The 24,437-nt window shown below is 46.1% G+C and overlaps 1 protein-coding gene across 2 annotated transcripts in view; it reads right to left on the bottom strand.

Annotated features, from left to right (window-relative positions):
- DOK5 (docking protein 5) overlaps window positions 1-24,437 on the bottom strand; it is a 150,992-nt gene that overhangs the window by 2,892 nt on the left and 123,663 nt on the right. For both annotated transcript variants that reach the window (XM_060620671.3, XM_060620679.3), the window contains one exon: window positions 5,165-5,285. In XM_060620671.3, coding sequence (XP_060476654.1) covers window positions 5,165-5,285 — 121 coding nt within the window. The remainder of the gene's footprint in view (window positions 1-5,164; window positions 5,286-24,437) is intronic.

Raw genomic sequence — 24,437 nt, 5'->3', positions numbered from 1 at the left:
AAAGAAAGGAGCTTTAATGCCAGTCCCTCCCTCCACTAGCCACGCGGTCTTAAGCAAGTACTTGGCCTCTAAGGGTCTCGGGTTCCGCGGTGACTGAAATGGAGAACACAGTCCTCCGTCTGGCTCTTGCCAAATCAAACTGCTGCCGGGAGAACCAGATGAGGCAACATGCCGGATGCCGGTAGAGTGCGACGCAAACATTTGGTGCCAATCTGCGACTTCCTGAAATAACCGAAAGTCAAATCTGATAAATGAGTTGCATGCCTATTTTTTTCTTGGTTTTAAACAAGTGATGCTATCGTTCAAGGCAATTGCAGCAAAAGGATTCAGGAGATATTGAGTAATGGAGCCCCTCTGGAGTGAGGCTAACGATTCCCAGGAGGGTAACTTTGAGGTGAAGGGCACCCACGGAAGCTGATTCACCTGCTGTCTCCTACCGCCCCTTAGGCACCAGCCACGCCGCTTCCATTTTGGTCTTTGCCCCGGCTCATTTCTGTCTCAGGACCTTTGCACTTGCTGAACTCCCTATGGAGAATCTTTTCCCTGGATTGCAGAATGGCTGCTTTTCCTCAGACTGCAGGTCTTGAGGTAATGCTACAGGCCCCTGTGACGGATGCCCTACCTAAAGAAGCCCCTCTTGTCTTCTGATCGTTCCCAGACCAGCAACTCCGCTTCACCACCCTCCATGACAGATAACATTTCTTTTCAATGTGACCAAATTTGATATTAAATACATTTGTGTAATTATTGCCCGTGACTCCGTTAGGCTTTCGGCTTTAGGAGGGCAGAAGCATGCCTGTCTAGCAGCCTGTGTGTCCCCGTCACCTAGCACAGTGCTTGGCATAGAGCCGATGCTCCAAGAACACTCACCGACTGAACGAGAGAGTGAGTGGGTGAATGAATAGAGAAACAAAGACCTCACTTACCAGTTGGGTGACCTTGGACCCCACTACTAACCCTTCAAATTCTTAGTTGCTTAGTTGCAGACGAAAATAATATACTCTCGCATGGCTGTTTTAAGGACTGAGATCGTGTATGATAAGAACTCAGTGCAAAGCCTTCAATACAGCAGGCCTTCAAGAAAGGGTATCTGTATAAAAAAATACTCATTCAGTATGTGGCGTCTGCCTTGTGAGGAACAAATCTAGCACTTGACTGGTGGTATGTTAATGTTCGCTTACATAAAAAAGGAGAGAAGAGGTTTCACGTTCAAATAAGTTTGCCGAGCCCTGGTTTCAACAAGATTAAACAGACTCTTCATGGCAGGACATCTCAAAATCTTGAAAATAGTGACTGGCATTCTTAATCTCTAAAAAAGGAGAATGTCCCTGAACATGTAGCATTTTCCCCAAACTTACTGGACCACAGCACTAGTTTGGGAAAGGGCCATCTCTACCCGGGTGAGTATTCCACAGACCACAATTGGGAAAACACCACTCTGTGGTTCTGTCATGCGACGCGCTCCTGAAAGAATCCTGTGCATACAGTGTTCAACTTGCTAAACGCTTCTTTCTTAAATTTCTTCCAGTGTTCATGATAAACCTCTTTTACGTGTTGATTTTGTACATGCTCAACCCTAGAAGGGAATTTCTATGTGAAAATTAGAAATGGGGCAGGAGAAGCAGTGATAGTGGATTAAATATGGCTTCATATGCCCAGCATGGGTCAAAGTCAGCACCTCTTCCCCACCTAAGACAGCAAGGATAAGAGAACAATTCCAAAACCAACCAGCAGGTGGCTCTGTAGGACTAAGTTCGGAGAGGAAATGGCAAATTCTCCAACCTGACGGGCAAATTCTCCCATAAGGGTCTAGGTGCTTTCCAAGACTGACCTCCAGACCACAGGAAAAGTCATCCTGACATATGTCCAGGCAAATGAGCTGGCCAGAGGAATCACGGCTCATAAGAACCATCAAAACAAGAAGAAATGATGTGCCATGTAACCTCAGGCAACAGGGTAATGGTGTCATGATTTTTTCCCCCAGTTTCAGCTTTAATCCAGGGGTGGGAGAAAGGGAAGGAGGAAGATGGGAGGAAGAGGTGAAACGACAGATGCACGCATCCTATTTTTCACGTAACTGACCACCTTGGAGAAGCAAGATCGATTTTAGGCAGTCTGAGAGAAAAAACAATTTAAGGTAACACATTACTGGTAAACTGAGTCCCACACTACACACAGACCATATGTTGGCACTGTATCTCAGAGAGTAGTGGTGACTCAAAGATAAAATAGATCGACACAGAACCCGCGGGCGAAGCAATCTCTCAGCGAACATCGGTACAAACGAAGTATCAAAACAAAACACGTGTAACGGAAGTATGTGAACGCAAACAGGCTGCTCGAGTAACTGTTACAAACACACAAAGCCAAAAAACCCCAAATAATTCTGAAGCAGTTGCAATGCCACTTTCACCCACACGGATAGTATAAGACAGCAGGATAGTTCACCAAGTACGCCACACAGGAAAACTGCAAAAACTCAAACGGAAATGTGTGTGTTCAGTGAAGATCATACTATGTAACAAAAAGCGGACAACGGAAGTTTTAACTCTCATCTTCAAAACCCTATAGGTTATCGATACAAAGATGGATAATCCCCTCTGTGTGCAGAAAATCTGCGGTATTCATTCTCATGACTGGCATCAATTTCATTAGAAGCCACGCCATCACTATCTTCAGATTGCTGTTTTGTAACTACGATTCCTGGGTTCCCTCGAAAAACTATACCAAGAAATTTGAACCTAATTTTACAGTAATACCTCCTTACTTTTGAGTGATGGAGGATGGGGATAATTAATAATAAACCTAATAATAAAGGGAATAAACCCAAGTTTAATTGCGACGAGTTGTTGGATTTGCGGCATGCTGGTTTTGATACAAAATAACGGGAACTTCTCAAAGAATGCAAACTTCTTTCTTTGCTGTGATGCCTTGTATTGCTCTGCTCTGCTTCCAGAGGTAGCATTATCACTATTATCTATTAATTTGGAATTAGTGGATTACTCGTCTTTGACAATCATCCCAGACCCATGAGCAGAGCACGGCCCTCCAGCCATAATATGGGCTTTTTGCACGCAAGTAAATTTGCAAATTTTGTTGCCGTTGAAAAAAAAATGTGTCTGTATCCTGTAAATAAAGCCATTTTCTTCATAGTAACCAGATGCAGACATTGTCGGAATACTCGTGTATACTCTAAGAGCATACTAACAGTGTGTAACAGCATCTACAACATCCTCTTTTAACCTAAAAAGGTGTTTTAAAGTATTATTACACAGTCAGGGTCCTGAAAAGACCCTTGGGCTTTATCCTTTCTGATGAATGACTATTCATTTCGGTCAAGGATAGTTAGATTAGTTAAAGATAGAAAGGTGAGTATGTTCTATGTCCCGAGGATTCTTAAGCTCTGGGATGTTCACTAATAAATACTAAAACTTCCAACACATCCCAAGTGTTCAGGACGTCCTCACTCTCAGCGCATCTTTGCAAACACACTAATCTAGGGAAACCCCGAGATACATCAACTTTGATGCAAACTGACTTCTCAAATTACCACACTGTATGGCAAGAACTAAGATCACCTACCAATTTCCTCCCTATGAAGCCTACATCACTTTGGTTCTCGACTCTACTTTACATTCCAGGCACATAGAATCTAAAAAGACATACTTTTTTGGGTAAAGATCCTCCTGGCAAGGGTAGGAAAAGTCAAGTTCCAAAGCAATTCAATAGCTCTGTGTACATGTACGTTATGCATACTTGTTTCAAACTTTCAATAATTGCTATTTATCTATCATATTTTAAAAATACATATAGCCAGTTGCTATAATAGTATGAAGGCAGTAAAATACAATTTTCTTTACAAAAACAAATTTATTTAAGTAGAAGGGATGGCACAAAATTGAGCGATAGTATAAGAGGTATGATAGGAGAAAAATGCTCATGATGTAATTCCAATATTGCAGAAATTTCTGAACATGATATGGGAACAATGGTCTTTCTGACAACCTGATCTAACCCAACCCTCTCTCTGTGGGTATGTTCTGGAAAGTAAGCACATTTATCAGTTACTTACGGGGCAGTCACTCACACAGGCACTCGGGATATGGCCACTGAGAAGGGCTAAAAGGAAGGCTGAGTGATGACGAAACAGACAGCGCCATTTACGGCCGAGGCCACCGTCTTCTGTGGTCATTCATTTGTCCTTACATTCATTTATTCAGCCCATTTCTGCACATGAACTAGGTGCCGTCGAGCACACGCCCTTCAATGTTCTGGGATCTTCCAGCTCATCATGGAAAGTTCTTCAGCAGGGACCCCTCCACATAGACCTATTTACTTTTTAGAAGTATGCAGGGGCACCTGGGTGGCTCAGTCGTTAAGCGTCTGACTTCAGCTTAGGTCATGATCCCATGGTTCATGGGTTCGACCCCGTGTCGGGCTCTCTGCTGTCAGCACAGAGTCTCTTTGGATCCTCTGCCTCCTCCTCTTTCTGCCCCTCCCCTACTGGTTCTCTCTCTCTCTCTCTAAGTAAATAAAATAAACCTAAAAAGCTCCATATGCACCAGGTATTCTTATATACTATAAAACATAAAAACTACATTTGAAAAGATAAGAAATGTCTGATGTTTTTTTCCCCTAATTGCTCCCATTGTCCCCTCCCTGGATTATTCTGTATCCTGCTTCTAAGACCACTTTCCGGAAGACAGGCTTCCTAGGATGTGCTGAGCTTGCCGGCAGAACTAGAACCCAGGACCCGGACCCCGGTGTGTCCCTTTCCAGCAGCACATGGTTGCAAAGCTCGGGCCCTCATGAGAGTCGCCTGGAGGGCTTGATGACACACAGACGGCTGGGCCCTGACCTCACAGCTCCCGATTCTGCAGGTCCCGGGAGCAGCCTGCAAATCTGCACGCTAGCAAGCTCCTGAGGGATGCTGATGCCGTTCGCGCTAAGCGCCCTAGACCACCTCTTGCAGCGTGGACACCAGCCCTCTTGCCCACACGGACCTCTGGGGTCGAGGGCCCAAGAGTCTGCGCAGTGACAGAGCACGCGCCCGGCAGTGAGGCCTCGACGGGGGCCCCGGCTCGGGCAGGAAGTGGGCAGCCGGCCCGGCCGAGCCCCCTGCGCAGAGGCCAGACGCACCGCCTGCCCCCGGCCCCGCGCTTACCTTGCAGGCGGCAGAGCTGCCCCGCGCTGTGCTGACGCGTGATGTGCTGCCAGTAGGCGCTGCGGGGCAGAGGCGCCATGGTGCTCAGCGAGGCAGCCCGCTGGCTCATCTTCATCTGGAGCTGCAGCGAAGAGAAGAAAACGGAGCGTCAGCGACCCCGGGGCTGGAAACCACCTGGCAGAGAGCCGGAGGGCTAGCGGTCAGGACCATGGACAGCTGGCGGGCAAATCAGCGAGGGCTTCCCGGTGGGGGCCACGGCTACCGTTTTTGCCTACTCAACAGCATCGCTTCTTCACCCTGCTGGCAACGGTGTGTCCCTTTTCCTCTGGGGAACCTCCCTCCGCCTCAGCTCAATCCCTCTAGTTACACGGCGGAGACCTCACCATTGATTCTCGGGGTGGTCTGGTGACCCAAGCCAGGACAAGAAGACACAACCCCTGGGAACATTTATCAGCACTTTTGCAAAGAGAGCATCAGTAGAGGTGAAGCCAAGCGTTTTTGCCTGTTTTGTTCACAGCTTTCTCCCCCAGGTCTAGAATGTTTCCTGGCAGATGGTAGGTTCACGATAATGCGTGTTGCATTGAATGAATGGCTTCCTTGGGAGGTTGCTGAGGACAGGAGACAGGACAGAAAGAAGCCTGTCTTGGAATAACGAAGAGAGAGTGTGCCAGCCAATGAGCTGATTGAGAGGAAGACAGCCAAGAAAAGGGGGTGACCTTGGACCCCATGTGAACCTGGAAACTAACCCTGGACTTCTCAGTGATAGGAACCAATGATCTCTTCCAAGTTCAAGCTGATTTGAATTCGGTATTCTGTCCCCAGCATCAGAACAAAACGCTGTCTGCTTCCAGGCACCTGATACCTTGTTCCAGATACCAAGGGAGGAAAAGGGGAAGCCGGGGCTCTTGGTCCGGGTCCTGGGGAGTCATCAGTGGCCCGTCTGACACACTGCGGGAACTGACCTTACAAGGGAAGTTTCAGAGAGAAGGTGGCCCAGAGGGATGGGTAGGAGTGGAGTAGGAGGACAGGTGCACGGGGACAACAAGCTGGAAGGGCAGGAGTGGGATGGGAGGCAGTCCTCAGCCACCCTCTCATCTCAGCCCAGGTCTCAATGCAATCACGCATAGTTTTACTACACATTAATAGAAGTGACTATTCGAATGTTTGATTTCCTGGAATGGCCTGGTTATCAAATAACCCACCTCAGTTTCATAAGTGTGCCCAGAAACACACAGATTTGCACAAGGGTACGCGGCAGGACATGATTTGCAAGATGCAGAACTGGAGGCAGCTGGAGCCTCCACCACTGAAGACCTGGTTAACTGAGCTGAGACACGACGGCATCCTGGACAACTGGGAGCCAGAGGAAGGGAGATCAACTCAAAGGGGAACGTTTATACATCGTTACATGAAGGAACCGGTGAGTTGCAGACCACTGTCTTCTAGCGGCATGTCATTTTAACTGCTCCTATGAGAGGCAGTTACATTAAATGCCTGCCCACTGGACCTGCTCGGCACTTGCCTAGCACAAGCCAGGTACAGGAAAACATGGAGGGTAGTATTATCATTATGAATTACAAGGTCCATTTAAAGACTTCAAAAAAAATTTTAAGCTTATCTATTTAGTTTGAGAGAGAGAGACACAGACAGGGAGGGGCAGAGAGAGAGAGGGAGAGCGAAAGCATCCCGAGCAGGCTCTGCGCTCTCAGCGCACAGCCCAACGTGGGCCTTGCCCTCGCGAACTGTGAGATCATGACCTGAGCCGAAATCAAGAGTCAGACGCTTAACTGATCGAACCACTCAGGCAGCCCCTAGGGATTATTATTATTTTTTTTTTTTTTAAAGAAAACTCTCCACTCTGCACATCTCATCAGCATGCGACATCCAGCCCTAACATCTGTCCGTCCATACAGTGAAGCCAAAACAAGAGGAGGCTTCATACTCTGGAGACCAAAACTCATTGTGGCCAATGAGACTGAACTTGAGAAGAGATTATCATCACTTCTTCCGAAGGTAATTTAATTTATACGTGCTGCATTTACATGCCATGGATTGAATTCTCAGTCCTATCACAATAGGACAATTACCAAAATGTGTCCCCTGGTAGAATCTGACCGCACCAGGTTTCATGGGTACGTTTTTTCCTAAACATATCCTGTTAGACCAAAAGGGCAAAGAGCCGAGAAAAAAGCTGATAGAAAAGTTCTAGTGTGGTGGTTTCTCTATTTCTGTACACGTGGACGTCTCAAAGCTTACGAGCAAGAGCCAAAAGCAAGCAGAAACCTATTGATGAGTGACTGCTGGTGACACTCAACCTCATTTACACGGAATGAAAAAAAATACATAAATAAAGGGAGGAAAAGACCTGGATTTCCAAGGTACTGATTACTGGATTTTTCCTAATAAAAAGAGATCACAGTTGATATTATAAAAAATGTAATATAAAGGAAACATATGGGAAAATTCTGTCGCTTCAAATTATTCACTACAGTACTGTGAATATACTTCTGCAGGCAGCATGATTTGACTATATTTTTAGAAAGCTTATCTAGGAACAAGAATGCAATGACACCAACATCATGTTTCATGGAGAACATTACAAAGCCTGGCTTTCTATTTCTTCCTCAACCCTCTGAAAGATTACCATGGTTTATGAAAGGGGCATTTTCATGGTCTCCGGAGAAAAAAGATGAAAAAAAAAGTGTTATTTAACAATGCAATTCTTTAAGGGGGAGAAGTCATTCGGTGATATGTCTATCAGGAAAGTTCCTGCCCTCATTCTTTACTGCTGCAAGGTATGCTGAGCCTTGATCTCAACACCCAGTGCAGGGGGCATGAATGGATGCTCATATGTATGGCAGGTGGAAGCGGAAAGTAGCACTACATTTTTGGAGGAGTTAAAATTGGGTCGTTTCGAGTGTCTGGAGAGAATGATTGTATTCGTTCCCTTTTTTTTTTTTTTTTCAAACTTTTATACAGTGTGATGTTTTCCTTTTACAAAAATCATAGTAGTTTCACAGTAAGAAGTAAAAAATAAAAATTACCCCGAGCCTTAAAAATTTAAAGTATAGCTATTTCTTCTATAGCGTAACGTGGATGTTTCTGGAAAAACCTCCCCATCTGCAAAACTGCTAGGAAAATCGGTTTATGCGAAGATCCCTCAAAACATCCTGCCGTTTTCGAACCAGAGTCCTCGCTACTCCGAGAGGCAGCTTGGAGGCTGGAGGCCACACAAGGGTTATTAAAGAAACACGGAAAAACATTTGGTTAGAAATGTTGTATTCAGAAGGCTGGGCTATAGAGATGGAACGCAGGCTCTACCCAAAAGGTGGACGTGGCTGGACGTGTGGCCACGTGAACAAGACATATGGCAAGGTGGGGACGCACCTCTCTGCCTGGAGCCTTCGGTGCCTCTGCTCGTTTCTTTTCTTTCTTTTCTTTTATGTTTATTTACTTTGAGAGAGACAGAGAGAGAGAGAGAGAAAGAAAGCAAGAGTGCATGAGCAGGGGAGGGGGAGGGAGTGAGAGGGAAGGGGAGAGAGAGAGAATCCCAAGCAGGCTCCACACTGACAGCGCAGAGCCTGATGCAGGACTCAAACCCAGGTACCGCGAGATCATGACCTGAGCCCAAATCAAGAGTCGGATGCTTAACCGACTGAGCCGCCCAGGTGCCCCCCACCTCTGCTCATTTCTTATCTTCTTACATTGTAGCTGGAAGAGGCTGTGTCTGTGCAGTAGTTTACTGAGGGCTCTCCCCCTTTCCTGTTAAAGGTTACAATACCACTCCTGCTATTCTGGGCTTTCCTTGCCTAGAAAAAAAGTGTTTTTTGTACCAACACACTTTGATATTAGAATGAATCATTCTCCAGTTTATCAAATGCATCTGAGCTCACCGTGGATACAGAAATGGTGCTTTAAGAAGAACCAGATACCGTATCTGACGGTCTTGTTCCCGTTTTTCCATTAAATAGGTATCCTTGAACTCTTTATTAAAAAAAATTATCCAAATCATCCATTTTGCATCCTGCAACCATTAGGAAAATTTAATACAGTCGAGGAATATCAAAGGACAGGAATATCTAGCCCAGTCTGTGTTCACAAGCCAAAACACTAAGACCCGGGCTCACACAGCAAGGTAGCAGCCAGTACCTGCTTCCCAGGACCTGAATCTCCGTCTCTCAGGGCCTTCTGACAGGCGCCTATTTGTTCTTTATTCAAGTTCAAGGTTAGTTAAATTCCAACTGCCTCTTAAAACCACGGCTGCCAAAATGGGGAACAGTCTTTACATGTGCTCATAAACGTTTGTCTGATTTTTCCAGAGCTTACGAGGTTTGGCCGCCTGATCAATAAATGGAAAGTACATTTATTCGGCTTGTCAACAAATACTTGTTGATTTTAAGGCACAGTCTATAATCTCAAGGAATTTTTGTCCAAGACATTACAATAAGGGCTAAGACAGAGGACGTCTGAGAAAGGAAAGAAAGGGGCATAAAAATCTGAGCAGCAGGTAGGGGTGCCTGGGTGGCTCAGTTGGTTAAGCGTTTGACTTTGGCTCAGGTCACGATCTCATGGTTTGTGGGTTCGAGCCCCACGTCGGACTCGGTGCGGACAGCTCAGAGCCTGGAGCCTGCTTCAGATTCTGTGTGTCCCTCTCTCTCTGTCCCTCCCCCACTCGTGCTCTGTCTCTGTCTCTCTCTCTCTAAAATAAATAAACATAAAAAAATTTTAGGGGCACCTGGGTGGCTCGGTCGGTCAAGCATCCGACTTTGGCTCAGGTCATGATCTCGCGGTCCGTGGGTTCGAGCCCCGCGTCGGGCTCGGTGCTGACAGCTCAGAGCCTGGAGCCTGCTTCGGATTCTGTGTGTCCCTCTCTCTCTGCCCCTCCCCCACTCGTGCTCTGTCTCTGTCTCTCTCTCTCTAAAATAAATAAAAAAAAAAAAATTCTGAGCAGCGGGAGTGCCCACAGGAAGCAGTCAGAGAGGAATTCCTCGGGGAGCTACCACCCACACAATCTAATGCCCAGTAATCTCCCCCAGGTCACTGAGATTCACTGCACTCTTAGTACATCTCCCAGACTACCTCAGCCCACAGAAGGGCTGCAGGATGTCTGAGGTCACACTAGGCATCCTTAGCTGCTGCTTCTAAATGTTAGGCTCTTGAGAGGCCTGGATGTCTGCCACACTAGCAGATCTGGGGATGATACGCCCCATGCACAGGGAACAATGCATGTGGTCAGTGCAAGGCAGTCATGCGTACAGCTTGAAGAAGGCAGGGTGCATATATACCCAAGACTCGTTAGAAGATCAGTGGCTAGGGGCGCCTGGGGGGACTCAGCCAGTTAAGCATCTTACTCTTGATTCTGGCTCAGGTCAGGATCTCACGGTCGTGGGACTGAGCCTCACAACGGACTCTGTGCAGACAGTGTGGAGCCTGCTTGGGATTCTCTCTCTCCTTCTCTCTCTGCTCCTCCCCCACGCTCTCTCTCTCAAAATAAATAAACTTAATAAAAAAAAAGATCAGCGGCTAAAAACCAGAATTTTAGAACCAGGAGAGAATTTTGTCATTTGTTTTGTTCACTGATGTACTCTCAGCTCTCAGAACAGTGCCTGGTAAACACAGTTAATAGCGGATGCTGGGTAAACACTTGCGGACGGAAAGAATGGGTCCAATCCAGGATGCGGTAGGGCTGGCTCGAACCAGCTTGCAAAAGCCAACTCGTGCATTTTCAGGCATTTCGAGAGCTGGCCGTTAAATACAGCCATCAGTAAGAATTACATTACATAACCTTACAGTGAAATAAATTAGATATAAATCACGTCTATAAGCGTATGCACATTATTCAAGTCGTAACACAGGTGTGACTGAAAACCCACCAGTTCCTGATTATTTTACTGTCATCTGTGATCCGAGGTTATCTGAGACTGTTACATCCACTTGGGAGACAGGCTGAAATAGTACCCTTCTGTGTATCACTTCCCAATTCTGTGCACCCACGCGTGCACGTGTTATTAAACGTTTGCCCGCACGTGAGGGAGTCCAACCCCAAGCGTGAAAGGAGGGCCCGAGGACAAACAGCTGCGTGTGGTGTGTGTGTGCCTCATCTCCTCACTTCTCTCACCTGGTTCATGCCTACCTTGCCTTCAGGAGTCAGCTCAGGGACCCTCAACATTTTCCTGACATCTCTTCTCCCTTAACGGCATCAAGTGCTCCTTCCAGACATCTCATGATCTGCTCTGATTTCCAGCATTTCATTGTTTTGTTGATAGCTGCTCGACTACCCCACCTCTACTGTAGACCGTAAACTCCTGGAAGGTGGTGAGTAAGTATTTCAGCTCCGTACCCCCAGCATCTCACGGAGGCCTCCAGCAGCTTCACAAATACAGAATGGATGAATGAGTGGATGAACGAGTGGGTGGACGGACGGATGGATGGATGGACGCACGAACCCCGCTTTTGCCCAGGAAGCAGGGACTAGTTCTCCGAAAGCAATCCGAATCAACCCAGGATATGAGAAGCACTGTTAGCCCAAGGCTGCCTGCTGAAGCCCCAGGTCCAGGTTAAATTAACATGGCTTTCACTGGCTGTGGGGGACGTGGTAATAAGACTCTGCTTCCTGCCACTTTGCTATTCAAGTGACGAGCAGAAGCAAGGCCTCGGGGAAAGACCTGCCTATGTGCAGATGCACAATTGGCCAGGACAGTCCAGCAGCAGGGGAGTTCAGCTCTACACATTTATTCATTCTATTAGCAGTGTTAGCTCAAGATCCCACCAGGGAAGAAAGTCAGGCTTCGGGAAAGTCAAGCAAATGCCCTCTTATACTTTAACAACTCGAACTTTCTCCCTCAACAGCAGGGATGCACAGGGGTCTCTCCTGCCCCAGCCTAAGAGTGCTGATGCTGTCCAGTGGCCGGAAATACTCAACCAATCAACAGTGGTAACCGATCGGCTTTTGAAGGCACAAAAGCACTGTGTTGCCGGGAACAGAGAAGGGCCGTGGAGTCAGAGACGGTGCTCCAGTTCAGGCTGTGCTCTGCAGGGACCCTGTGATATGGGACACATCCTCCTCTTGTGTGAGCCTCAGGGTGTCCTTTCTCATAGAACTTCCCTTTTAATGAGACGAAGAAACGAAACACAAAAAACACCATCAGACTGCCGTGAAAAAGAACGAGGTCCTGGTACCTGCTACCACGTGGATGAACCTGAAAACAGGAAGCCGGGGGAATAAAGCCAGTTGCAAAAGGCCATATGTTGTATGAGTTCATTTACATGAAATGTCCAGAACAGGCAAATCCAGAGAGAAAGAGAAAATAAATTAGTGGTTGCCTACAGCTGTACAGGGGATGGCTAAAGGTGGTGGGTGTGGCTCGACTGTGACAGACACAACTCCGTGAATATATCGGGACCACGAAATTGCGTAGTTTAAAGGGGGTATTGTATGGTATGTGAATTGTATCTCTGTAAGCTGTCATCACAACAATAAAATCAGATAGTAGTATGTGCTATGTAGATTATTAAAAAAAAATGCATGGTTGGGGCATCTGGGTAGCTCAGTTGGTTGAACATCTGACTCTCAATTTCAGCTCAGGTCGTGATCTCTCAGGTTGTGGGATCGAGCCCCGTGTCAGGCTCTGATCTCCGCGTGGAGCCTGCTTGTGATTCTCTCCCTCTCTCTCTGCCCCTCTCCTCTGCTTGTGCTCGCTCTCTCTCTCTCTTGCTCTAAAAAAAATGCATGATATCATAAGTTAGTGGGTGGCTACTTCTGGCCAATCAGTCCCAGGGGACGCGACATTTAAACTTGAGTGACAGACAGCCCAAGCACGGTCCCCCATCATTATCATGGTCAACAACCCAGACAGGTCCTTTTAAAATCCCCCCGTGACGCTCACAGTGAGGGAAATGCTGACGGCCAAGGCCCTTCCCTCATAATGATGGGCAAATCATATCAACCCTCTCAGGAGAGCTACAATTCTAATGATCGTTATTTATAGCTTCCCAGTGAGAAAAACAAACACCCCCCCCCAAAAAAAAACCTGTCCTCCACGCCATCAACCCCAGTTTTGGTTTCCGTATTCTTCATGTGGTTTGGCCCAAGACCTGTTGCTCTGTGCACCTCTTTTCCGAGGGTGAGAACCACAGCACAGAGCAGCGGTGGGTGTCAGCTGAGACGCTCCGCCGTATCGCCCTTCTCTGGGGTCCACCCGTCTTATAGCAGAGCACCGTGTGGCTCGAAATGGAACAGCATGACGGGACGTATCTACGTGCTCCGGGGTGGACCACAAGCACCAGATGCCGCGTCCGTGACATCTGTCTGGAGCCGTCCGCAAACAGCCTGCGTCATCACAATGGCAGGCTGGCGCTTCGAGGACTCCTCCCAACCTCCCCGGGCTCTTCAACCTGCACCGGGTTGCTCCTGACAGTAACTGGAGCAGGGGTTTTCCACTAGCAACGCTGCAGATGCAAATCATTTCGTCATTCTCCACCTACCGAACCCGGTCCCCGAAGGGACGGAACCGGGACACCGGTCTTGACAATGAGATTCGGCTGTGAGTCAGAGCTACCTCTGCGCCAGACCGTCTGCTCGACCTGACAGCCTCCCAAAGCTCACGCGGTTCTGATAACACCCTGGGTTCAAGTATACACAAACCGACTTACTTTCTACGGGTATTTTAAGCACAAAGTGTGGGCAAAGTTGAGTCAGAGGGACAACTCGAGAGAGAAAAAGTAAAACTGAACCTCAGTGTCTCTGTTATCCCGCTCAGTGCTCAGCCCTGTTCACGCTACCCTCTGTGTTCATTGACATTCTCCGCCTTCCCGAACTACGACGCCTTCTTCTTCTGCCTACTTGCTCTCCTGTGAAAAGGATATTTGAAAATATGCTCTACCTAGGCTTTCCTGGCCCTGGGGCAGCAGTTCTCCCACCTTAGCAAGCCAAAAAATCATCTGAGGGTTCGTTCAAAGGCAGATTCCTGGGCCCCCCTGACCAGGAATTTGCATTTCTACCAAGTTTCCAGATGGTTCTGATCTTACTGGTCCAGGGACCTCACTTTGAGAACCATTGCTCTGCGTCCTTTGGACCAATCATTCAGGGAAAAAGACATAAACAAATAAAATTTTTTTTTCTACCGCGGTTAAGAACCCAAACCTGGCCAAAACCAGGGTTAAAGTCTGGAATCTGCCACTAATAACTGCATGACTATAGGCGAGTTATTTAACCTCCTTTATTCCTTAATATCTCATGAGTAAAGAAGAGAGAAAAACAGCTTCTACCTTACAGGTAATTTTAAGAACATACATGACTTAACGGTGCGGTTCCCTAAATTTAGCAATACTGTCATTAACCCTGTGTCAATCAAAATCCTGTCTTTAGCAAGAGTTTCTAAAAAAGGTCCCAGGAGGAACAGTCACATCTTCTTTTTAAACCTAAACATTTGATATTGGATTGTTCCTGGCTTGAGGACAGAAGCTTTAAGAAGTTTTCGGGAAACAACAGTAAAAGGCCACCCAATTAAATAAAAAAATATGCTTAGAGAACATATTTAATCACCTGGTCCCAGTTGGTATACAATGAATTCAGTGAATGTAAGTATGAATGAGCTCTTAGCATAGGCACTGAATAACTGTAGGAAAAGGAGAAAATCCAGAGCTCTAGAGCCCCCCTAAAACCAAAGTCTGCCCCTCCCCCACCTTGGGGAGCACACACTCTCCTGGCCAGCTCTCCCTTTAGATTCGGTAGGATTTTGCTTATTAGCGCCTAAAAGGGGGTGGGAGGGAGGTCCACAGTTTCGTGATGTTTATGGTCTTGTGATAAACTGTATTTACAAGTCACTTTAAACTTGTAATAAAATTGTATTCTTTCTCTCCTAGTACTGATATATTTTTATTATGTTCAGGAACTACACAAAAGAATATAAGGTAGATTTGAAATAAGCCCTATACACATTTCCTAGAAAAAACAAAGGCAAAGAAATAGAACTTTCAACACGTTAATAATTTCCTTCCAGTCTTTTTTTTAACGTGCATACATAATGTGTATTTAACACAAATTGCGTGATTGTTTATATGTTGTGAAGTCATCCTCTTTCACATTTAATATATTGTGAACATACCTTAATGTTCCTACACACTACTATCTTGCACACGCCATTTAATGTCTGTGTCACAGCCCATCCTTTGCGTGTGCCATTCTTTATTTGTTCATTTCCCTAACCATTTTTAAAAACGTTTATTTATTTTGAGAGAGACAGCGAGCAGGGGAGGGGCAGAGAGAGGGAGAGAGAGAAACCCGAGCAGGCTCCACACTCAGCACAGAGCCCAACTCGTGGCTCGATCTCACGACCGTGGGATCATGATCTCAGCTAAAATCAAGATACTCAACTGACTGAGCCACCCAGGTGCCCCCTCCCTGACCATTTTTTAAGTTACCAGATGAGACCATGGAATTAAATTCTGACCGCTCTCCTTCATGACGTTTCTTTTTTTCCTGCTAACCACAATTTTTATTCTGGGACCTGCTTTAATCAACACCTTTTCTGATAGCCACTATTTAAATGAATTTTAAAATTTAATTTAAATTTACATGTCAAATTGGATCTTAGAATGACTCAAAAATTACTTTCAAATTGTACAACATCAGAAACGTAGATGAGTTGGTAATTTCGTTTTTACTCTTAGAATAAAAAACAAAAAGCAGTCTTATCTTCACATTACTGTGCATCTGCACAACAGACAAATCTGTAGCCATTAAAAAGAAAAAGGTAGACAGATCTTTGTGAAGCTGTTTTGAAACAATCCTAAGAACAAGGGGCCACAATTACTCATCTACACACGCACACAGGGACAGCTCATCGCTGGGGTGGGTTTAAGTATCACCTATCCGCACTCTGATGCTTTTCAAATGGATACCTGTAACTCCAATCTGTCCCCTAAACCTCAGGCTTGTGTGTTGAACATCCCACCTCTACCTACATGCTAGGTAGGCATCCCTCACTGAACACGTACAAACCTCAACTACCACTTTTGACTGTTCGCTCCCTCCAATCTCTTCCCCTTCCACATAAATGGCTCATTCTACCTGTTGCTTTGGTTAAAGAAGAAGGTGAAAAAACCTGTGAGACTACCTTCTTCACTCTGTCCTATAGGATTGCTCATCCATCAGCAAATCTTGTTTTTACAATCTTCAAACTGTGCTGAGAATCCCTACTTTTCACCACGTTCAGCCCGCCATGTTGGTCCACGTCATGGCACTCACCTGAACACCAAGATGGCTGAAATAGCTCCCTAATGTGTCCTCCTGCTGGCACCCTTATCCCATCTACCACGAATCTTTTCCAAATAGCAGCCAGGGAGGTCCTTTCAAAAGTGAAGTCAGCATATCTCACCTTTCTCCAAACCTTCCAATGACTTCCCAAACCATCGCAAGAAAAATCCAAAGTCTTTATCATAGCTACAAGGTCACATAGTGCCTTGCTTCTAGTTACTTCTAGACCACACCTCCTACTCTTCTCCTCCTCACTTTATTTGCTTCAGAATCACAGCCTCCTTGACCTTGAACATGCAAAGCATGAAATGGCCTCAGGACCTTTGCACTTAAAGTCCCCTCTGCCTGGAACAGCTGGCCCTCAGAAATGTTCAAGGCTTACACCTGACTTCCCTCAGTTCTCTGCCAGAGTATCAACCCATCAGAGCAACAAACCCCCATCATTCTCTCCTGCTGTACACTGCAGTGCTCTTCACAGCATTCACCGACTCTTGTTATGGATTTATATGCCTATTGTTGATTGTCTATCCCCCACAACAATGTAGCAAATTCTTTGAAGACTGAGGACTGATTCTTGTTCTCTGCTAACTCCTGCTTCCTAGAATAGGGCCTGCCACAAAGTAGATACTCATATTTGTAGAATGAATGAATGTATTACTAAATAGACATGTTTTATATCTAATGAGCGATACGCGTTCTGGAAGGATACAAAAGAAGCCGGCAAAGTGCTTTTGAGAACGTAAACTGGGGATACAGTTTACAGGGTCTGGGGTGATAATGCACAGGTGAGAGACTTATTTTACACTCCAGGTACCTCATGCAAGATTTGCAATTTTACATCATGTGCAAATCAAATCCTCAATCGGAAAATCTCCTTTTGATACTAACGCATCTCAAAATAAATCACAGCTTCCTCCCTCAACCGCACACCATCCCATTCACTAGTTTCAAGAACTCTGCAGCTGGGAATGGGGCACTGAGGACTACGTGTAAGGACCCCACTCCTCTACGAACAGGCTTGCACAGAGCAAACATCTCTCTACTTCCTACACTGGAGTTTCCTTTTTTAATGTTTATTTATTTTGAGAGGGAGAGAGGAAGAGAGCGAGAGCACAAGCAGGAAAGGGGCAGAGAGAGAGGGAGAGAGAGAATCCCCATCCTGACATGAAGCGCGAACCCACACACTGTGAGGTCATGACCTGAGCAGACACCAAGAGTCGGGCCTCTTAAGGGACCAAGCCACCCAGGCACCTCCCTAGCCTGTAGCTTTACAGGCCCTCCCCGTCCCCAGCCCTCACTCCTTTGGGTCTTCTCCAAATGAGACGTAGGAAAAAATGAAAGCCAGGAGCAGTTACAAGGAGACTAGAGAAGAGCTGTCAAAGAAGCTAAAACATAATTTCAAATCTCTAGCCAGAGAGAAGCACTTCGTCTATCTCATGAATAGTAAATCTGTGTTGAACTGAATCTTAAAATGTTAGGTTTTTTCTTAAAAATCCAGACCAAATGTCTCCCTTCAAAGAGACCAGTGGTCTTTGACAATACTTAAAAAAAGAAAAAAGGCATCAAAACGAGCACGTGTTCGTGGAGCGTGCAGTCTGTTTGCCAAGTCTGACAGATTTCTGAGGTTTATCAAATACACTGTAAAGTTCCAGCAAATAGATCTTGTACGGGTTAGTGTCCAATAATTAGACACCCACCAGAGCGGTCTCCTCAACCGACGGTGTATGTCTTCCTATGCATCTTTGTATGTGTGCATGCAGGACGGCAGGGCATGCGGCCCCATGCTGTGCTGTCTCTGGCTCTTGTTCCAGGGATCAAGGAGCCAGCTCCTCAGAGCCACTGGAGGCGTTGAGAGCCACTTTGAGAGCAGTGAGCAACTCGCTTGAGAACTTACTAGACGTTCTGCAGACCTGCGGAAACACGGGAGGTAGAGCCCCGTGACCTGTGGCTCACTGAGCCTTCCAGGTGACTGCGATGCACTCTGAAGGTGGAGAACCAGTGCCCCCGGTCTCCCTTCCCCAATCTCTTCCCCTCTCCCCTGCGCCCAGCCCACAAACACACTAGGGCCCTAGAAGGCAGTCCTGTGCTTTCTGCCTGCAGAAAAGTCCCCACGATTGGTCCTCCCTTTCAGTGGCCACGGAATACATCCTGAACCTTCCACTCCTGTCCTGACTCCTCACTTACTAATTCTGAGCTACCAAGTCTCAGTTTCTCCCTCTATGAAACTGACCTAATAATGCTACCAACGAAATCCAAAATACTCCAGTATTTTGGAAGGCAGTATAGCGATACCTATTTAAGTTCTAAAATACTTAACAACCTTTACTTCAGCAATCCCGCTCCTGGGTTTAGAAAATTCAGCTAAATACATTATAGCTCAGACACTCAGTTAAAGTTATCATATATAAGAGCATGTATATAAGGATGTGTGATGTGGTATTATCAGTGGCCCCCAAAATCTGATATTCCCAGAGACAGGCTTAATAAGGCGGTATTATATCGAGACCCTGAAATATCAAGCATTCCATTAAAAGGAATGAGCAAGAGCAAGGCTGGCAAACTCTTCTGTCAAGGGCCATATAACAAGTGGCTTTGCAGGCCAGACAGTCTCCATCATGCCAACGAATCAATTCTTCTGTTTCAGTGTGAAAGCAGCCATAACAACACAGCAATGGATGGGCAGAGCTGTGTTCCAGTAAAACTTTACTTACAAAAACAGGCATAAGCCAGATTTTGCACGTGGACCACAGATGGCTCACCCTTGAATCAGACCTATGCTATGTGACTTTTAAGTATGGTATTTCTCAAATCGAAAGCACAATGAGATACCACCTCACAAATGGCCAGAATGGCCAAATTTAACAAGTCGGGAAAGGATAGGTATTGGCGAGGATGTGAAGAAATGCGAACCCTCTTGCACTGCTGGTGGGAATGCAAACTGGTGTGGCCGCTCTGGAAAACAGTGTGGAGGTTCCTCAAAAAATTAAAAATTGAACTACCTGATGATCCAGCAATTGCCCCACTAGGAATTTGTCCAAAGGATACAGGATTGCTGACTCAAAGGGGTACCTGCACCCCAATGTTTTATAGCAGCACTATCAACAATAGCCAAATTATGGGAAGAGCCCAAATGTCCATAGACTGATGAAGGATAAAGAAGACATATATATGTATAGATAGATAGATATAGATATAGATATAGATATAGATATAGATATAGATATAGATATATAGATACAATGAGACGCCACTCGGAGATGAAAAAGAATGAAATCTTGCTATTTGCAACAACGTGGATGGAACTGGAGGGTATTATGTTAAAGCAAAAGAAATCAGTCAGGGAAAGACAGATATCACATGATTTCACTCATATAGGGAATTTAAGAAATAAAACAGATGAACACAAGGGAAGGGAAGGAAAAATAAGATAAAAACAGAGAGGGAGGCAAGCCATAAGAGACTCCTAAATACAGAGAACGAACCGAGGGTTGATGGGGGGAGGGCGGGGAAGTGGGGGATGGGCCAAATGGGTGATGGACATTAAGGAGGGCACTTGGGATGAGCACTGGGTGTCGTACGAAAGTGACGAATCACTGGGTTCTACTCCTGAAGCTAAGACTACACTGTGTGTTAGCTAACTTGAGAATAAAAATAATAAGTACGGTATTTCTATTAGAGATTTACCATTAAATGGGAAAACAAGGGGGCATTTTAAGAAATCTGTAACAGCACCACAATTTTATAATAGAAACAACGACTCTCAAACACCCGCCTTCTACATGTACCTGTGCGTGTCAATCCACATGTGTCTGTAGATAGGGATTTCCATATGGGATTATACGGATACAGACAAAAACATGGAGAGAGGAGTACAAACTTCTAACCAGATTTAGGAGATCCTAAGGAGGGCAGAGGAGGAATAGACACAAATAAATCACCAAGAGAGAAACTACTGTAGTGCTTAACCATCCCTATCGTCATAGTTTTGCAGTTAGTTAAATTCTACATACATGTGTTTCTGTAAAAATAAATCAAATGGGATCCAAAAACCAATCCCTATCTCCTAGGCTAGCTGTGAAAATTAAATGAAATACAGCATGCAGACCCTCAGCACGGAGCCAGATGGGGCCACTCATTCCAACTCGAATTATCCCTCTGTTAGACGAAGCCCCTTTGCTGGGTTTGCCGCTAACACACTGCCCGGCTCCCAGTCCTGCCTCTCCCCTTACCCCTTTTGGTGAATTCTGTACTGGATGTTCTTTAGTTCACTCATTCATTGCATCCGTTTACATGCTCTGGGCATCACCTGTAAGTCATGCACTCATGCTAGGGGCTGGGAACTTAAAAATGAATGAAACTCAGTTCCTCCGCTCCCCAGGATTTTAGAGTAAATGGCCAGAGAGCTAAGGCCAGCTTTGGTCACATGGCCCACCGTCTGCCTCCACAATGGCGCTCCTTCCTCCACCAAAGGGAATAGACTCTCTCATAAGCAAAGCTCTCCCTTTCTGCAGGTGGGGAGGTCAGAGGGTTGGGGGGCAGTGGTGGAGAAGATTCCTTGTATGTGCTCACAGGCCTAGTGCCTGGCATGATTCCTGGCATACAGGAGGTATACAGTCAGATGTGGTTCGGTGACCGCATCGCTAGGTGAATGAGAAACCTCTACAGTCTAACACTCCCTTTGCCATTTTATCCTTTCTCACGACAAGTCAATGATAAGAACAGCTCAGGCTGATTTGTATTAAGTAGGTGCCAGGCACTTTGGCAAGATATCACCTGCCCCAGCCTACCTGGCAAGGTGTGTACTAAGGGTCACTTGCGCAAAGACACCGAGCTGGCATTTAAGACCCGGCCTCTTTATTACTCCACAGCTAAAGTTCATATTACAATCCTGTGTGTTCCTCTAGAAAGCACCGAGGATATTATGAAGGCCTTAAAGCCTTAAAGGATGGGCTCAAATCCTGTACTTAAAGGTAGAAGGCACCTGAATTCTATTCCCGAAGCTTAGGGAAATGGCAACTGGCTGAAAGCCTAGGCTGCCAGGAGAGGGGAGCGCCCCTGCCATCTTGAGCCACAGAATGTACAGTGACTCTACCAGGCCCTCAGACCCCCACCGTCCCAGGGGCCTTCTCTCAAGTGAAAATCAGCAATCTGCCAAACATGTGGTCTTCCTCGGCTTCCTAATGAAACCCATTCCCATGGCTGCCTGATCCTGATTCCAGCTCTGACAGATGTTTGGCAGAAATCACCCAAAGGGCTGTCTTTCCTTCCTCTGACTCCTCTCCCTAGTTCTGGCATCTGTGGGGAAAGTGATGGGTATTCCTATCATCCAAATGCTACCGAGACATCACAGATTACTGAAGTGTCAGGGAAAGCGGAGACTTACCTAGTGAAGGTTAGAAAGAGAAGGAGAGACAGAGACACAGAGAAAACAAAAGAAAGTGAGGAGGAGAGCAAGACTGCTTTCCTGCTAAGGAAAAACACCGCAGAGACACCTACTTGGTGAACAGAACTCGCTAAAACAATGCCTCCATTGTCACCCACAGCCTGATAAAGCAGACTGTTAGTGAAATCAACCACTTGGGGCCACATTTCCCAGTGAAGCATTTTGCTGAACACCAGATGCACTCAAATGGTTATTTTCATGGGGAATGAAAGTGACATGCATCAATTTATTCAGAGTCATCTGAATTCTCAGCCACGTGCATAAAAGAAAATCACTGCTCCCTTTGCTTCTGGTAACTTTTTATGCCTCCTTCCTAAGGAAATCCTCTCCCCACCCATACATCTGTTCTACCTTTAGAGTAAATTCCTGGAAGTCCTATTGCTGCATAAAGAGACATGCGAGTTTAATTTTGATAAATAAGGACAAATTGTCCTCCAACGACATTGTAGCAAACTGAGCTCACAGAGCTCAATGCTGCATGCATCAAGGGGTAGAAATCATAACTCCTTATCTAAACTTTAAGCTCCTTTAAGATGCAAAAGGCTTTAGGCGCACCCGGGTGGCTCAGTCGGTTGAGCATCCGACTTCGGCTCAGGTCATGATCTCACAGTTCGTGAGTTCGAGCCCCGCGTCGGGCTCTGTGCTGACAGCTCGGAGCCTGGAGCCTGCTTCGGATTCTGGGTCTCCCTCTCTCTCTGCCCCCCCCCTGCTCATGCTCTGTCTCTCTCTCTCCCCTTCAAAAAAATAAATAATAAAAACGTTAAAAAATTTTAAATAAAAAAAAGACGCAAAACGTTTTCCTTTTAACACTTATGTTCTCCTAAGACTTACTACAATGCTTTCTTTGCAAGAAATAGATAGGTGTTTCCATAAAAGCTTTTGAATCATAACTTTTAGGCCAGGATGTAACAAGGGTTTACATTTAGGAGGGTAAAAAAAGCTGATGATTGCTTTAAGCAATACACAATAAACAAAGAAACAATAAATAAAAATATGAATACGTAAATAAATCCACAAGTTAACCAAATTAACCAGAGCCCACAAAGAGGAAAAGAAATAAAACCTGATTTTTCTGGGGCGCCTGGGTGGCGCAGTCAGTTAAGCGTCCGACTTCAGCCAGGTCACGATCTCGCGGTCCGTGAGTTCGAGCCCTGCGTCAGGCTCCGGGCCGATGGCTCGGAGCCTGGAGCCTGTTTCCGATTCTGTGTCTCCCTATCTCTCTGCCCCTCCCCCGTTCATGCTCTGTCTCTCTCTGTCCCAAAAATAAATAAAAAACGTTGAAAAAAAAAATTAAAAAAAAAAACAAAACCTGATTTTTCTGAGGGGTAGGGATGGGGACAGAGGGCAGGTTGAGCTGGGGGAAGGGTGTTTATACAAATGAAACCGCAGCAGAGAAGAGTTTATTTCAGTGTCCGAATAGTAATGAAATTGATTCCATAATTTACCTGATGCTCTCTCTGTTGAAAAAAAAAAAAGAAATAGTTGATGGCTTTTTAAAATTTCTTCTAATGTTCATTTTTTTTTGAGAGAGAGAGTGCGAGCAGGGGAGGGGCAGAGAGAGAGGGAGACACAGAATCCAAAGCAGGCTCCAGGCTCCGAGCGGTCAGCACAGAGCCTGACACGGGGCTCGAACACACTAACGGTGAGATCATGACCTGAGCCGAAGTCAGATGCTTAACCAACTGAGCCACCCAGCTGCCCCTATGGCTTTTTAAATTAGACTACGAATTACTTTGGTTTCCAGAATTGTGGAAGAGGGTCACTTGCATTCTCCAAATTCATTACACTTCATTTGCAGAACCAAGTTTGGAAGTCAATCTATCAATTAGGCAATCAAAAAAAGAGGTGGCAGGGAATAGTTCAGAATAACTCTCAAACCTGGGTCCAGTCCAGGGCTCTGGAACACGGGGGAGAAATTGCACCCTGGGGCCTCGACGATGTCACTACGACCGGGGGCCAGGATGTCACCCCCGGTGGAGCCCCACCTACAGCCCCCCGGGGACAGCCTGCTAACTTAGTCTTTCTCCACCTTGTCACTCGATTTGCCTTGAAGGAAATTCTAAAAATGACAGGCCCCAGCGAGGAATGAGGAACATCCCACACACCGCCACTCCTTGTTCCAAAATTAGACTTTGTCACAGACACTGATCTCCAAGGTGGCAAAAATAGCAAGCTGCTCGAGGGAGTCCCGAGCTGTCCCGGCAGAGTCCCCGGCAACTACTCCCGCAGGGGCAGCGGGCAGCTGGCGAGCAGACAAGTTCTTGCTGCTGAGTCTCATTCCACAGTGGGTCGTTCCCCTGATACTCCAGCCACCCCCCGCCAGCACTCCCTTGTTGTTCTCCCTGCAGAACAGCAACACACTGCGTTTAAAGCGCGAGAACTGGAGCGAGGAATTTGGAGACAGGATATTGCCATTTGGGGCCAAAACTACCCCCAAAAACGGGATTTCTTGTAACAGTCACAGCGATTTCCAAAAGGCACACTCTAAGTTGATCGACGTTTCTGAAAGGCACTCTGATATTCAGGGTAATTTGAAAGCACTAAGACAGCTCTTGGTGGGGACATTCAAGGGA

Source organism: Panthera onca, chromosome A3, assembly GCF_046562875.1.
Source record: "Panthera onca isolate mPanOnc1 chromosome A3, mPanOnc1 haplotype 2, whole genome shotgun sequence".
NCBI classification, from domain to species: domain Eukaryota; kingdom Metazoa; phylum Chordata; class Mammalia; order Carnivora; family Felidae; genus Panthera; species Panthera onca.
The sequence above is the reverse complement of the archived record's forward strand: the minus strand, read 5'-3'. Positions and strand labels throughout refer to the sequence as shown.